The 16,641-nt window shown below is 34.0% G+C and overlaps 1 protein-coding gene across 1 annotated transcript; it reads left to right on the forward strand.

Annotated features, from left to right (window-relative positions):
- Nucleotides 1-268: 268 nt before the first annotated feature.
- LOC136813447 (uncharacterized) lies at nt 269-13,743 on the forward strand. Its single transcript, XM_067069968.1, has 7 exons — nt 269-635; nt 1,217-1,259; nt 1,544-2,088; nt 3,595-3,696; nt 4,950-5,006; nt 9,086-9,171; nt 10,127-13,743. The coding sequence occupies exons 1-7, from the start codon at nt 336-338 to the stop codon at nt 10,182-10,184; spliced, it is 1,191 nt and encodes a 396-aa protein (XP_066926069.1). The 5' UTR covers nt 269-335; the 3' UTR covers nt 10,185-13,743.
- Nucleotides 13,744-16,641: the final 2,898 nt, after the last annotated feature.

A 16,641-nucleotide genomic window follows, 5' to 3' on the forward strand; every position in this document is an offset into this window, starting at 1 on the left:
TATTTTTTGTATTTTGACCAGTTATGTCTTATGTGTTTCATTGTTTCAATGTTCATTGATTAGTTTGATAACCAGGTAGGTCCATAAAAGTATCACTTGTTTAACCATAAGTTGTTAATCTTCGCAATAAACAAACAGGAATCAAAACACTGACCGAATGATGGCGTTGCACTTTTTCAGATAATTTATGCGTATTGGCCAATATGCCAATATACAGTTCTATAGCAAATCCTGTCCTTTATAATTATATATTTGACTTTAACTTTTTTATATTTATTAGAAATATTTAGAATTGAAAAATTTTCAACCAATACCTTGATCATGCTGAGAGAATAATGACGATCATAATTATAAAAAATGGTACCCACTCTATAAACATTGAATGCGCTGGCCTCACTTACCTACAATATTGCCCTGATGATGACATCTACAGGTGCGAATACAGTGACTGGGCGTTTGGCCTCTTTGCAATGTTGGCAGTTATCGCTTTATTGGTGCCCATAGTGCTCGCTATTCATTGTGGAATCAGATGGTATCACAGGAAGTTGGATGAGAATTTCAAACCGAATGTGAGCCGGCAGACATCTTATTCTTCTTTATATCCACATGAAGTAGAAGGGAGCAGCACAGAACCAGTAAGATACTCTTTTAAGTTCAATCTCTCAGTGATGATATTGATATGAGCCCTCCCCATGGGTTGACCCCCGGCGAAGGTATGTTTCTTCAATGCCAAGTGAATGGAGTACTACAGTGGGAAAACTAACCTCTCTTCCTGTGTGTCTTATGGTTTGAGTTCACCCGTTAATAATATTCTTAGAGACATTATCTAATCTAAGGGGTTGTTTGTATGGAAACAGGTTGGTCTGGCTAGGTGAGTTGGGATGGGATAGGTTTTCCAACACTACGTTACAGCTAAAAATAGATCATTATTTTGTGAACTGTTCATGCTATGTTTTTAGCAGTCGATGGGGAAAATCAATTTTAAACTACCATAATTATTTTGATATATTTTTATAGTATAAATTTTACTTTGGTCTTTTCAGTCCAGTTTTCTTCAGGTCTTTTTAATCAAGATCAATGAGTGAGTGAGAGTGATGACTTATTTCTTAAAAGAAGTATCAACCTCTGAACCACCATAATAATTATGCCTGAACCTTCTTCATACTCAAGTTTGGCTTTCCATATCAGGATTAATATTTTCTTTTGCTTCCTTTAGAATGGTGATGTTTTGTACCATCAGCCAAAGAAGAAACAGAAAGGTATTTTTCGATTTTTTGAATTTTTATTTGTTTAATTTTTCAAATCGTCCAATCATTGATTGAATGAAAACAAGCTTGTTGGGATGAAAAGATATTATTGAGGCCTATAATATCTTTTCATTCCAACGAGCTTGTTTTCATTCAATCATAAGCTCTATTCATGGTACTTCAAGAACTAATGACCTCAACGATCAGTATATTTTTCGTATATGTTTGTAATAGGTTATATTGCTTATTTTGCGTAAATATCTTATATATCTAGAAGATTATCTTTTGATTTTTAGCATACTACCCATACCCTGCATACGGGACATACGATGACGTTTCCTTACCTGGGTCTACTGCTTCTTTATACAATACCGACACAGCGGACGGACAAGAAAATCGCCCGCCACACAACAATGCTCATCCTCAACACGAGCCACAAAGAATACCATCTAATCCAAGTCAACAGCAAGCTCAATCCTCACCTTATTTGTCGAGTAGTTGTCCGGTAGTTTCATCGAAATTGAAAGGTGTCCGAGACGCGCTTCACCAAGAGGGAAGAGTCCAAGAAGAGGATGGTCCTGAATTTAATTCATTAGGAAAAAGTCAAGCATCTAGAGACAGTTTTTACGACAAAGATGACTTTAAAGCTAAGTTAATACCATCATTTAGTGCTAGTTCGACGTCTAGTGGGTCAAACACACAATCGTTGTTAGATGATTCGGTTGTCGGTGATCGAACGAAACCGATCGCTCCATCCTGGGTTCAACACGATCGTGATTCACCCGTGGATAAGAATAGGATACTTTCAGCGACACCACCAAAGAATATGGTCACTCGCCAGGTTGGAAACTCTTTCGTTTTTTATCCTTTTTAAAATTGGTTAATGATACATATTAATCATTGAATATGTAGATATGTAATTCTGATTTAGAAAACGTAAAATGTAGAAGCAGCAAATTAATAGAACAGAAAAATGAAGTGACTGCTTATGTAGAAATTTTCGTCATCTTTCGTGACTTCATCAGCATATAGCTCAACAAAAAATGATTGTATATGTAGATATGTATTTCGAAAATTTTACAATACACATGATTGTTGACTTTTTATGATAATTCTCTCCACCAATGACAACCATGTGTTTTTTCAGAGGGGTCGAATTCTGTCTGAGATTTGACAGGGATCAGACTCGGGTGAATTCTTGCAACTTTGAATATAACTTGCTGTCAAAAGGTCCACACAACCTTTGCTGGGAGGCCACGCCTCTGTTAAGCTTTTTTCTTAAAAATAAACATGAAACTGCCAAACAATTGTCTGAATCACAGACCTCTATAGATGTATGTATGAGAAATAAGAAACCTTTTTCGCTAGAGGACAAGCAGAAGCCTAGAGACATTGAAGCGAATCAATGAAGTGAATTTTAATCTCAAACTCTTTAATTGTCGTTTATCCTATTCGCTTTATAAAGTAGTTATTTATTTATCTTTAGAGTATAGTTAGTTGTAGTAATGAAGACTTGATTGGTTCGCTAATCGAACAATTATCTGTCATTTTTCAAGATTATTAGGGTGCCTAATGAAGCACTCTCTTATCATTTTTTGCACTCCCCTTTCTTTGTATTCGCAATCTCTGGCAATTATTACATAATTTATCCACTTGTTTCGTCATTTCCAAACGTAATCTTTGCTGCCTTGAGTTTGTGACACGTTTCTTTCAAAACAAAATACTAATTGATTGTTCTTTTGTTTCTATCGATCGATAATGACCACTCATTATGTAATTTGTACCCCGGATTTCTTCTGGTTTTCTTCTCCGTTATACCGCTGCGGACAGGAGGAAAGGAGAAATGAGGGTGTGCTTTGTTGTTGTTTTTTTTCATTGTTGTTGTTACAACAAAACAAAAAGAACGAATCAAAAAATCTTTTAAAGCTCTTTTAATGTGCTCACGAGCTTAAAATAGATGCACCCTCAAACACCCTCAATATTGACAATCATTTCTTTCTGATTTCATCCCTCTCTCAGGGAATTTTTCAAGCAGCTCAATAAATAGTCCACCAATGCACACTAAGCTAGTATTGAAAGCTATTTGTTCTGGGGATGTTATAATCAATTTAGGCTTTAGGTTGAATGTCCACCAGCTTTTTTTATTTGCCAACATGCAAACTGCTAAAGGGCCTCGTTTTATTGTTGTGATTGCATTTGCTATTAATCGTTGTCGATTCAAACTTGTTTAAAAGCAATCATCAGAAAATTTGATTTTGAAGAGCTTTTGTCTTCCAATCAAGCTACTCAACGAGCTCGCTAGATTACCTGAAAATTATACACCTTATCTTTTCGTTCTCTTCTGTAGGATTTTGATGATTATTTAGCTGATTGTGTAATGAAATTACCTGAAGATCAACGTAATGGATTGTTTCTTATACGAAATTCAACGACAGTTTCTAGCTGCAAGGTTTGTAGATTATTGGAACCCCAAGAGAAATCAAATTGTGTCTTTTAAACCACCGCCCACCACCGTTACAACCCTCCAATATTTTCTGGTATTAGGTAAAACGATAAGAGACCTAATAAAGAAAGAAGCTTTAGCATACTATGACTTATGGTATAGTTAATGAACTTTTGCACTTAACGTACTGCTTCGCAAATACAATAAGATTTTACGCACACAGTACATTTGTTTACTTGGGTAATTAAGAGAAGAGTTCAGCAAATTAAATGAGATACTTATCTTGCCATAGAAATGCAGGTTAAACACCACTTATCTTGAATTAAGCGAATTTTAATCGCTCTTCGGCTTTGAAGTAATTAAAAATTAATATGTGCTTCACTTTCTTTGATTTTGCCGCTATTACAGATAAATTAAAGTGGAACTTAGTTTAATTTTTCTCGGGTGCTGCTGGTTAAAATTAAATATTTTTCTAGTTGAGCTTAAAAGCTGACTGGTAAGAATAACATCTCAAACTTCATTCATGGTTTTGCTTTTCCATATCGGAAATAAGTCTTTAGAAAAGTATCAATTTGAACCATTTCCAAAACTTAACTGGCCAGCCAACTCATAGTAGCTGACACATTAATGCCTAGGATTTTTGGTATTTGCTTTATGACGCGAGTCTCACTACTGACACGGTTACATGTTACCAACCAGAGTATCCAAGAATGTACTTTATACTCTTCTTTTTTTTCCAGACATATCTAATCACATGTTAAGTACTTGTTAGAATTCGTCCGTTATATTTCATGCGCCATCTTTAAGAACTTTATTTATTTGTTTTAAGAAATTTGACCAAAATTCTTTCCCCATAAATTGTCAAGGTTTTTTTCTGCAATGATTTTCCATAAAGAATATATTATTTGTAAAAATTGAGCATCATACAGGTTGTAGGTTCAAACTTTTGAACTCGAGAAAACATTCCATAAGCGGCCGTAGCTTGAAGGTAGAGCATCCAGGTACGGAGACCGTGACCGGATCATACCAAAGACTTCGCAAAAAATGATACTTGATGTTTCTCTACTTGATGCTAAGCAATTAAGAAAACGATCAAGGGTAAGTTGAGCAATCCAGGAGAAAGAGTGGCGCCCTCCCCTACTTTTTAGGGTAGACGGCTATTGAAAGGGGAGCCTAAAGTTGCCTCCGACTGCTCTCGCAGGCTTACTGCTTAAACATTCCATCCCCTAAATCTTTTTCCCTAAATTCGGTTTTTGCAGGTGCTGACACTGTATTCGAAATCGTTAGAGAACAACGCATCTTTGTATTATTTCAAGGTAACTATTATTATTTTGTCTGTTCATTTCATCATCTCTCGATTTCTGCTGCTAGTACAAAATTCAAGCTAAGGCTACACTTTTATGTTTTTCAGACGGTTGAAATACAATCGTTGCATTCCCCCGGGTATTATTGTGGTATAGCCACCTTGTGCAATTACGCAAACAGAAAAAAGGTTCCATGATTAAAAAATTGCAAGTATTTATAACATTCTTTTATTGCATTCTAGATTGAATAAAGAAAAAATTGACTGACTAGAATCAAAATTCCCAATCTTTTACGCCCTCTCGCAACACATTGTAAATTGCACTGCAACCGCCTGAAAAATTTATCGGTGTAGCCTTACAGTTGACTTCCTAGGGGGATTAGATAAATTATGTTTTGAATTATATGATATAATAACAAAACGTTAATACCTTTCAAGTATTGGACTAGTTGACCCTAAATAGTATTAAAATCTTAACCTCCCCTCTCTCATAATATCAAAACAACACACGCAATCGTTCGTGGTGTCACGTGTAAGAAAGGTCGGAAGGGAAATTTGATTTGTCAGTCAGATGCAGCACCTAAAGTTCTCTCTCGCTAGGTTTTGTTTAGGTCAAGTTTTTAAGAACCGTTAAATGTCACAGTTTTCAAAACTGTTAGGAAAGAGAAAAAGGATTTGTAATCAACTTGATGACAAGTTGAAATGATATAGGTTTTATTGCAGACTATCATTATTCACACTGTTGTTGTAATGTTAAGAAGGCGGTGACCTCTTCTTTTTTGAAGTCAAAGTTCTCTTTAATCTTCAGTTAGATAAAGTCAGGTCATCCCTTTCAAGCTTTGAACCTTTTAGTCTAATTTTTCCTCCTTGATGTATTGTCACTACACGGGCACTTTTTTTATCATGGAGGTATTAGTTAATAAATAAAGATTTTTCACTGTATCTCTGTACTTTCATAAAAACGACAGGCGTGGTTCATTAACATAAGATATTACTCAACGAAAAATAACATAATAGATAAAGGTCGACGAAGTTTTAAAACACATTTTATGAAATTGTACCAAAGTTTATGTATAAATTAGCGACGAGTTTTATAATATCTTATCAGCGATTATGAATTTAAACGCTTAGCAAAACTCTTGTGATAGCTTTTGTAATATTCCCATGACGCGATAACTAACCCCTTTGACCATTCAAGTAAACTTGAGATTTATCCCAATTCAAAAACCAGATTATTCTCACATTTTTTTTAAATGATTACTTTTCCAAAAACTTGAAATCGAAATCACGTGAGAGAAGGGAGAGATCTGGAAATCGATTTGACCTATGTCAATTGATCTTTTTATCGGTAATAGATTAACATCATCAAGACCTCACTTTTATTTTTTTTAAGTAGCGTGTGAAATATTTCAACATCCAAGAAGTAATTGAGAAATTACAAACTTGATTTTATTAAAGGAAGGATTGTTTTACAGAACCATGAAAAAGAATTTGACAGGACAGTTATCCCCTACCGGACGATTGTCCCCCGAATGATTATCTTCCTAAAAAGAAAATCTTCAATTTTTCAATATTTTACCATGAGTCAATTTTTTCTTCAAGAAAAACTCAATTACTAAACATGACATTTTACAAAGGAACTACGTTTGGTTTGGTAGTATGGCCTTTTAAGTACTTAGTACAGGGTAATCGTCCGGGGCTACGCAAAATTATACATACACGTTTTTTTATAAGAACAAACTATATAAGAACATAAGGCTTCGATGGCAAAAATGTTAAAAGCAAGTTAAGAACTTTTTAAGGCCATGCGGACTCAAAAACACCCAATTTCTTAGGAAAATGGACAAAAATACTAAAAAAAATGGCGAAAATAAGAACATGTTAATCTTAACAACATTTTTAGGCTTGAAATACAAAAAGTTAAGAACATCCAAAGGCTTCAAAATTTTTGGATGTTCTTATAAAAGAACGTGTAGATGATACCCAGGGCGGGGGGGGGTCTTTACCAATAGTCACTAAAGTGAATATTTTCAAGGCAAGTGACGGGCTATTCTATTCACGAAATGCAAAAAGCTCTGTCCAGAATAATTTCATTTATGACAGATGCATGATGGTTGTTGTCTGTGCTTTTTTTACATTGGAAATTGTGTCATTTATGACGTTCTCTCCTTATCTCTTATGTAACCTCTTACATAGTAATTTTGTATAAGAATTTCCTTTCGTAAGTTTCAAGGTTGAAGTTTTCAACTCGAGGCTGATATTTTAAAGTTCATCTTTATCCCCGATTCCTAAAAACCGACATTTGGATTTTTTTTATGGACTTTCTTCAAGATTTTAATATTACTACAAAAATTAGGTGAATCACCAAAAGGGGAATTCATGTATTCTTATAATAAAATTATCAAGCCTTACGTAAGAGCCACTTGTATTCATTTTCCATCAAAAGTGCTACCTTCTGTAGCATTTATATAGTAACAACGGATAAATCTTCATAATTAAAAGATATTTTTCATATAAGATTAATTGATAATTAATCCCTCATATGATAACTACATAGAATTCTTTTGGCGGCGTCCAGAAGGAAATCAGCTTGTTTCCTTAGTACCGGCTTTGCTTCAGGATATTTTTGTCTAAATATGGTAAAGGTATTAGTCATCTTTGTTTTGATGTGATAATAATAGTGAAGAAAATGAATGACGAATTTCAAAGAATGCCTGATGTTTGTTTCCTGATGTTATGACGGGAGAGAATTTCATTTGTTGATTTTTTAATAAGCACAACAACATGTTTTCTCTAGTGTGATGAAAAATATGTATCAATTTCTTATAAAATAAACAATTTGTTTGGGTAATTTGTTGAATAATACCTTATGTACTTTTTCTTTGGCTATTTGATTCCAGATGCCTTTTTCTGACCTTTTGAAAGCCTCCTCATAGGAGCAAAGGTTTTCATTCATAGTTTTATTGGAAATAAAATTGGGTGTTCTTTCTTATCCCTTTCTCCTCCATCTTCATTTGTTTAATTAAAGAGGTGGTATGATATGAGTTAATTTGGATAACGATCTCGGAATAACTATAATCAACAATTTGCTTCAGCTGTTCTTTTTAATGAGGTCCATCTATCTGCAAGTGATAAATTATGCATAACTCGCTCCAGTTTTTCAACCTTGGTGTCTTTTTTCCAAGAAGAAACGATTCTATTTTTCAAAAAAAAATCTTTATATATTCAAAGGACAAAAAAGATCTGTATTTTTAAAAGAAAAATCTTTGTATTTTCAAAGGAAAAACCTCTGTACTTTAAAGGAAAAACCTTTGATTTGTATTTTAAAAAGAAAGAACTTTTGTATTTTCAAAAGAAAAATCTTTTTGTTACTTTCAAGGAAATCTCCTTGTATTTGCAAAGGAAAGAAGCTTTGGAGGAGAATCTTCTAAATACCAATTCTTGTTTTTCAAGCTAAAGGCATCTATCACTCACAACCGATATTGTACAACTAACTTTAAATTCAATAGGCGTTCAGTGCTATAATTGGTAAAACAGTATCATACTATGCAATACATGGGATCATCCCCCCCCAGGAAGATGGGGGGAATCAGATTTTGGTGCCAGGGGGGAAGTGAAATTTTCAAGCTTGATGGGGGGAGAAAGGCGAATAGGGGGTATATTCAGTCCTCTACCTAGTGGGGGGAGTAATAGGATAAATACAGACCTTCCTGGTGTGTTTGGGCATTCAGGCTTATGAGCTTGTCTTTCTAGGGATTTTGAGAGTCTTTTTTTTTGCTATAGTAGCTTGCGAATTGAGGCAAGTCTGGATCATCACTTTGCAACCCTTATACAATACGGCTAGGGGGATTTCCCAATTGGGGGGAGCGCGAATTTTAAAGACAGGTGGGGGGGGAAGGCCAGATGGGGGATTTTAGCTCTTATTAGGGGGGACCAAAAAGCTGGAGGACGCCATGGCAATAAACAACTTGGTCATAATTTCTCTGCTAATTTCATATTATCACAACCGATAAATGAGCTGGTTTTTGAGTTGAAACATGCTCTTGGCCATCTTCACTAAAATATTGGGATATTTTTCTATTTTTTTCACAGATCTATTTGAAAGATGATGGGCGATGTGTGTTGGAAGGGACTGAATCCGCATTTGCGTCAATCAATTCCTTAATTGATCATTACAGGTAAACCAGTAAATTCATTATAGCTTTGTTTCTGCTGATTAATCACTTTATCATAGACTGTTGTTGGTTTCGATTGTCATCAATTAACGAAAGCTGTTAGTCAGGAATTTTCATAACTTTAAAAGGTGTCTTTATTATTATTATTATTGGCATTGTGCGATTGATTAGGAACGCAGATTTCATTGACCATAACAAATTTCCTTGTAACCAAAATGTAATTTTGTGTAATTGCCAAGAATCTAATCCTAAAACTCAGCGAAAAGAATTTCAAATCTAGCTTCTGTTATTCCACGCGCTTCCTATCCCTATATTCTTAATTAGTTTAATCCAAACTAAGCTATATTACAGCCAAGCCAAGTTAATGTTTTCTTAGATCAACAAAATCAGGAGCTCGTACGGATTAGTGTTAGAATCCTCCTTGATTTTAGCAAAAATTGTCCCACAATTCCTAATACATAACTCGAACCTGCAAGGGGAAGACAAATTTGTTCGAGTTCTGGAAACTTCGAGTTGTGGAATAACGTTAATAAGGCATTGTTAACTGAAGGAACCGGAAAACTTTTTAGAGTTGTAAAGTCATGCGAGTTATAGAGGTTCGAGTTAAAGAGACTACTGTAATTTCAGCACCGTTCTCTTAAGCATTTTATTTATCCACTTTCTATACGTTTTTTTTATAAGAACATCCTAAATATTTGAAGCCTTTGAGTTTTAAGCCTTAACGTGTTCTTATTTTCGCCATTTTTTGAGTATTTTTGTCCATTTTTAAGAAATTGGGTGTTTTAGAGTCTTAAAATGTTCAGAAATTGTTTACATTTTGGCCATCGAACTTATGAAAAAACGTCTAAAAGACTGATCAATGCGCTGGTCCTTTAACTGCTGGCATTAGGATTGAAACGGCCTAAGATTTTTTCATCACTGTTCTTAATTTAACATTTTTTTACTTTTTGTTTTGCAGGGAGAATCGGACGATATTACCATGCCTTCTCACTGAATGCCTTGGTAAGAACTTCTAATGCGGATGTTGGTGTGGAGTTTATGATGTTTGAAGTCCAAGAAAAGCGCTCCTTCAAATTATCCCTCACCCTTGCCCGTCTCAAAAAAAGGCCTGGATCAGGTCTTATTTGCAAAGAATTGTAATCCGATGGCAAACGACACACACGAAAAAAGAAGGGAATGTTTTGAAAACTAATTCTAAAGTCAACACATGAATGTTTGATATTTACATGGTGATTTCAATGATCGAGACGGAACATACACGAGTTGAACGTAAGTCAAATATTAAACTTTGGGTTCATAACAAAAGGTTTGTTGAAAGATGGTTAAAAACGATCTCGACTTTCGCTTTTTGTCGAGTTGTTAGTAAACACTTGTGTAGAAAAAGGTGAACTTTTTACCGTCAATGATATGTGAAATTTCGCACAAAACACTGACAAATCCATCTCCCTATCCTCGTCACCAATAGAAACACAGATTATTTTCAAATTCAACCGCCAAAAAAAAATTATTAAAAAACATGTTTCTTTTGTTTAATTTCTTTTGTTGTGAAGAGTAGAGTAGCAGATTTATTTATTATAACTATTAGTAGATATTGATTATGAAGATAAATATTAATTTTCTAAATTATATTTCTTTGCTATACCAAAAGGAAGATTAGGGCAACCTGTTATTTAGACTGCTATTACAGTAATCTTTAAATCAATGTTAAGATTAAGTGCATTCGAACTTTAAGAGGCCAATTCGAATCTTTATAAAAAATGTCATTAATCTTGCTAGCACGCTCAGTAATTTAGCACTTATTTACGAAAAAGGCTTGATCAGCGAGCTGTAATAATTATCAAAGCTAGCTGGTTTGATCTTACCGGGTTTGAAACCTAGATGTTTCAATGAAAACAGGGTGTTCCCTTTTTCTTTTTTTTCAAATCAAGGAAATGGTGGTCAAAACAACTAATTTAGCTCTCAAGGACTATTCAAACCCTCTATCCCCTCTCACACCCAACAAGTCTTCCTAAGTAGTGTCCTGTAGTTATGCATCTCAAGTCATTTTAAGCACTCTCAAAAAAGCTTTCTGACTTCTTTAGAACGCCAAGTAATAAAAATAGACGGCTTTTGTTGTTATTGGTAACTTTTTTGATATCATGATTAGCTTGAGATAAGAGGTTGATAAAGTTGAAAATAATTCACTCACATTCACTCAGTATGAACTCAGTGTGAGTGAGTGCAAAATCCATTTACAAGATTTTAAGATTGATAATCTCTTAAAGAGTCCGTCCACGGTTTCGAATTTTGATGAGCAGTGCGGTCTTTATCTTTGTGGTCAAAACATGTTTTGATCACGTGTTCATTTGTGATCTTTTCGTGAGTGCAGTAATAGATAAAACGTTCATTGCGGTTTCCATTCGCTTTCAAGAAATTAAGTATAAAGGGTTTTTACGCTGTCATTTTCATAAGTTCCAAACTAACACATCAAAAGTGATACAACTTCTAAACCGAACTGTTTTGTATAAAAAGGTTAACCACCTCAAAAACATGAAAAAAATTGACGCATAAGTTTATTTTTATCCCCTTTTTATCGGTTTTTGAGTCCGAAACATTAAGAATCGGGAAATCGGGGGTCTAAATGGATTTGGCTAGTAAAGCTAGGGGAGTGACGGCTTTTCGGTAGCTAAAATGTCCTATTTATTGATTGTTTTTATGAAAATAAATTAGTAGGCTGTGTCCATCCCCAATGCGTGGCCCAATCCGTAAAAAAGAGGTAATGAGATCTTTGTACCCTGCACTTACACGATTACCCCTCGTATTGGACTTTGGACTATTTTGGACACCGGGAAATAGCAAAAGGACCGTTAGATATATTATATTTTTGTTCGTGTAGAATTAAATTAAAAAAACTTGATTCCTTTTTATATTGATAAAGTAAAAGAGAAATCACGACTTTTTGATTGTTTCAGTTGACAAACAAAGACTAGATGTTTTTGATTGTCATTGCAAGGGGTCTTTCGTGTGTCCCTCTTCTCAACACTCTGTCGACTCGAATTCTTAATCGTCTTTAATGATAATCTGATTTAAGTAGATTTAAGTTTTCATGTTCAAACTGTCACCAAATAAAACACTAAGTGGACCTGTTTGTCTAAGCGTCAAAATCTTTTTATAAACCGCCCTTTTTTATCCAGTAGAGCTCTCAACTGTTGTCATGACAGCGAATGTTTGTTGTATATGTGAGCTTCTCGTGAAAACCATTTCTTCATGAAATATCAAATTTACAAATTTACTTGTGATGATTATGAAAGAATTTAGATTTTGATCTTGTGCGAGCCAGCTCATCCCCCTGACCAGAAAGTTTTTGTGTAGGAATTATCCAGCAAGATGGTGCAATGTTACAAAAAAATTCGTGAGGGTAGGGCAAGGGTAGCAATAGAGGAAAATATAACATCTTGGGATAAATAACTACGGTACCTTAAAATGCAGGAACCATCCTGTCATCTAGATAAATTCTTAAATGCGGAACTATTATTCAAATAAAATTCACGACAAAAGTCGACATGATTTCTTTATCGATGAATTTTCTTTTTGTCAAATATCAATATGCAGTCTTTCGGGACAAGCTGTAGTTTTTACTGGAGTTCTTTGATGACTCTGTTGGTCGTTAAATGTTGAGACAAACGATTTTATTACTTTTTCTAAAGAACGCGTCATCCCTATTGTTTAAAAATAACCAATCCGTTAAGCATCTTGTAATAACTCCAGCTTATCCCAGTCTTTCCGTTAGAACGTATGATATATTGATTTTGCTCATGCCGTTTGAGGTTTCCGGTAACGCCAGCTCAATTTAAAGATGAAAAAAGTCTGAGGTGTTTTTTACTTCATACCACACAAAAAAGGTTTTACACTTGTTATGCAGTCTTACCGTATATGGGCACTGAAAATTCTTAATCAAAAACCCCCGTAATACAATCATTTTTGGCCGCTATTCTTTCGTGAATCTGACGTAACGCCGTCTATGTAGTCGATGCCAGTTTTACGACACGTCATTTGTTAAGAATCACGGTTTCAAATTGTGAAGTCATGTCGAGATTGAAATATAGACATTGCAGCCCGTGAAATGAATGCCAAATTTAGATACATTGTTTAACATAGATTTTAATGTTGAGTGCCTTTGACGTAGGTAAGGGATAAAATTACTAAGCGAATTAGTATAGCAAGGGTGATGAAATTTTATGTAAAAATTAATGCATCTTAGATTATTGAAATACCAATGATATCTTTGACTCATTTTTATAGAATCTATAGATTAATAAATTATTTTTTTAAGAAATTTCACTTTAGGTTAGATTTTTTTAGTTGAATGTATACTGTTTATAGGTCATTTTTTTTGTTTGATAATTTTCACCTATGTATTGACATTTTGATAGTTTATGTATTATGATGGCCATCTCGGGTTGGTTTAAATGTTTCATGTCAACCGAGTTTGATCTTATGTACTGTATTTCCAATAATATATTTTCAGAATATTACAAAAATAAAGTGATTTTGTGTTGAGATAAAATATATACAGCTAAGCTTCTAAAACTTGAACATTTTTTTATTATCAATTCAACTTTTTTGTTTTGGTTTTATGTTTTGAAGGAGGTTGGGTTTTTTTGCGGTCAGTGACGTCAAAAATCTCTTTATTATTTACGAAAACTTCAATTACTGAGATGACAACAGGACGCTGCTGGTTTTTGACCTGCCTTTTTTGATCAAGCCTAATTCAGAACTCTATCTTGTCAATTCTTGAACTTCTAGCACAAACACAAATTTGAAGGTGTTAAAAAGGTGTTCTTTGTCTAAAAATAGTAATCGAAAATGAAACTAGCTTTATTTGTAATAAATGATCTTCTCCCAAACCTGTCCGGTTTTAAAGCTCACTACAGTAATAGAGTGATTAAATCGTGTTTTTTTTTGTCGGACACCCGTTAAGCTTTGGCTTATTTTGATGATGTAATACAAAAACAAAACAAAGTGTACTTTAGTTGCTAATGACAATTTGTAATATTAATTGAAACATTTAAGCAGTAATGACCTATGCTATCAAAGTGATAATTATTCTGTTAACTTTCAGTAAGTAATTTGCGAATTAATTTTCGCAATCATTTTTTTCTGTCCGAACTTGTTTTGCTAGTACCATCTTTTGCGAAAACAAGCAAAAGGGAAGGTTCGGTATTATTTTTAATTGCACTAGAAGTGCGAATATCAAAAATGAGGCGAGGGCAATATAAAGCTTTGTTCAATTTCAAAGCAAACCTATTTGAATACGGATTTGAAAGATTAGAATGACCTCCGCCTTTCTGTTTATATTCGGTAGTGACGTTTTAACCACCAAGATATTATTATCTTACTTCAAAAGAACCAGAAGAAAAACAGATCAAACCAGGAATTCCCTTTTGGTTATTTCCCAACATCCTGTAAAGAAGACATCTCTTAGTTTTTTTGTTCAAGTGCACCTTATCCCAGAAAAAGTAAACAATAAACCAAATATACGCACTTCTCTGCCCCAATATCGGCATTAAATCGAACCCGCCCATAATATAATTGACATATTGATTTTGCGGGCTCTTGTCAGACAAACTGCAGGTCTAATTGCAAAATTCGATCAAAAAGAGACTAGTTTGCAGTATTTGTAGCCATGTCGACTTTTTGATGAGATATCTTAATTGAATTTAACCCTTTCAGTCCCACGCGACCGCACTGCGGTCCCTTTGGACCCGTCGTTTTTTCCCAGAGGGCTGCATAGCGGTCCCTGATTTATTTTTCAAATTGTGATGTTTTGGCGGGAAATAAAGAGATGTCTTTAAACAGCTTTCAAAGAAGATAAGATAGCGCGTCGTGTGCAAAAGACCGCGTGAAAAAAGCTTGTTTGAGTAAAAAGTTTTGTTTACAAAAGTATTTACAAAAATTTTCGCAAGCAAAATCTGTAAGGCCGAAAATGGGATTTTTTACAACTTCTATCAATCATTATGATTTTTTTATAAGGGCTAGTCAAACAATTCTTTTTTCAGTTAATAGATACTGTTGTGCTAAACATTTATCAGAAGAATGAATGGGTTTAAATAATTTTTTCATAAAAAAAATTACCATTGAATGGCAAAAAATTGCTGTTTTCAAATTGTTTTTTGCCTTTTTCTGGTCACGTGACACGCTGATGACGTCATTTTTCATTTTTTTTTTATCAAAATGACCCTCATACTATAAGTGAAAAAGGGTGAAAACTTGAGAGGACTAGGTTTAGTGATTCTAGAGATATTTAAGCATGAGTAAATGCATTCAAAAACTCATTTTACGGCTCTGGGAAAGTAGCTGTGAAAACTCTGGGACTGAAAGGGTTAAAGCATTTATAATTCCTTTAGCTTTTGGTTTCACGTTTCTTAGCACGAAAAGTGTATTTCTATAGTTAGTTTGATTACTGGCTGGTAACTAACTTTGTTTTTTATCCGCTACATAATAATATCGTCAGGTAGAAAAAAGGTATATATTCTTAGAAAGATTGTCTGAAGGGTAAACACCACAATGACTGTTCAATTGAATTTCATAACAACCGAAAAATGCTTAGTAATCTACTTTATGATGATGGTCGAAAAGCGTCATAACTTTTTAAAAGGCAAAACCCGGCAGGAATATTGTTTCGCTGATATTGCTAGATAACAATATTTCCCCTTCAATTCAAAGTCAGATATGTGATACAAAGTTATTGACAACTACCAATAATCTTATGCGCCTGAAAAAATGCAAACTATTGTTCTATCTGTTTTTAAGACACACTGTAAAACGTTGACTATGAGCATACTCAAATTACAAAAGAAGATATTTCAACATGTAAACAAAACAAATTCCCCTCTGAACTTTATCCCATGCGTTTGTGTCCGAATTACTATTACAATTAAAAAAGTTTCGTAACGAGCTTATTACATAATTAAGAACAAGAAATGAAACGAACAAATATCACGATTATTACAAATAAGTTACAATGAGAAAGGCAGGAAACTCTGGCAAATCCTTCTCATCTATCTGCTTCTCTTAAGAATGCTGCTCAATTTAGATGTTTTTAGAGCATAATCTTTCACAGAAATTACCTTATGACAGATAACTGAGAGATATTTAAGTATTCTTTTATTCTGACAATACAAAACTTGATTCCTTCCAACTAATAAAACACTGTTGTTCAGTAGCTTATTTCAATTAGGAAATCTAAGATTATTGTAGGTGGATTAGATACAGGATAAAAGCTTGTTTTTGCATTCTTTATCAAATACATTTCAACTTTATCTTATAAAACCTTTCAAAGAAATAGTTCAAACGGGAAAACATTGTTTAGCTTCTTAGCAACTGTGCACCTTAAGTAAGCTGAAAAAAATATGACTTTACATCGCTTTATCAGCTGATAGTTCTGAATCAACAAATATTAGGGAAACAAAATAAATAAACCAGTTTCAAAAG

This window comes from Clytia hemisphaerica, unplaced genomic scaffold (genome assembly GCF_902728285.1).
Source record: "Clytia hemisphaerica strain Z4C2 unplaced genomic scaffold, Clytia hemisphaerica genome assembly, whole genome shotgun sequence".
NCBI lineage: Eukaryota > Metazoa > Cnidaria > Hydrozoa > Leptothecata > Clytiidae > Clytia > Clytia hemisphaerica.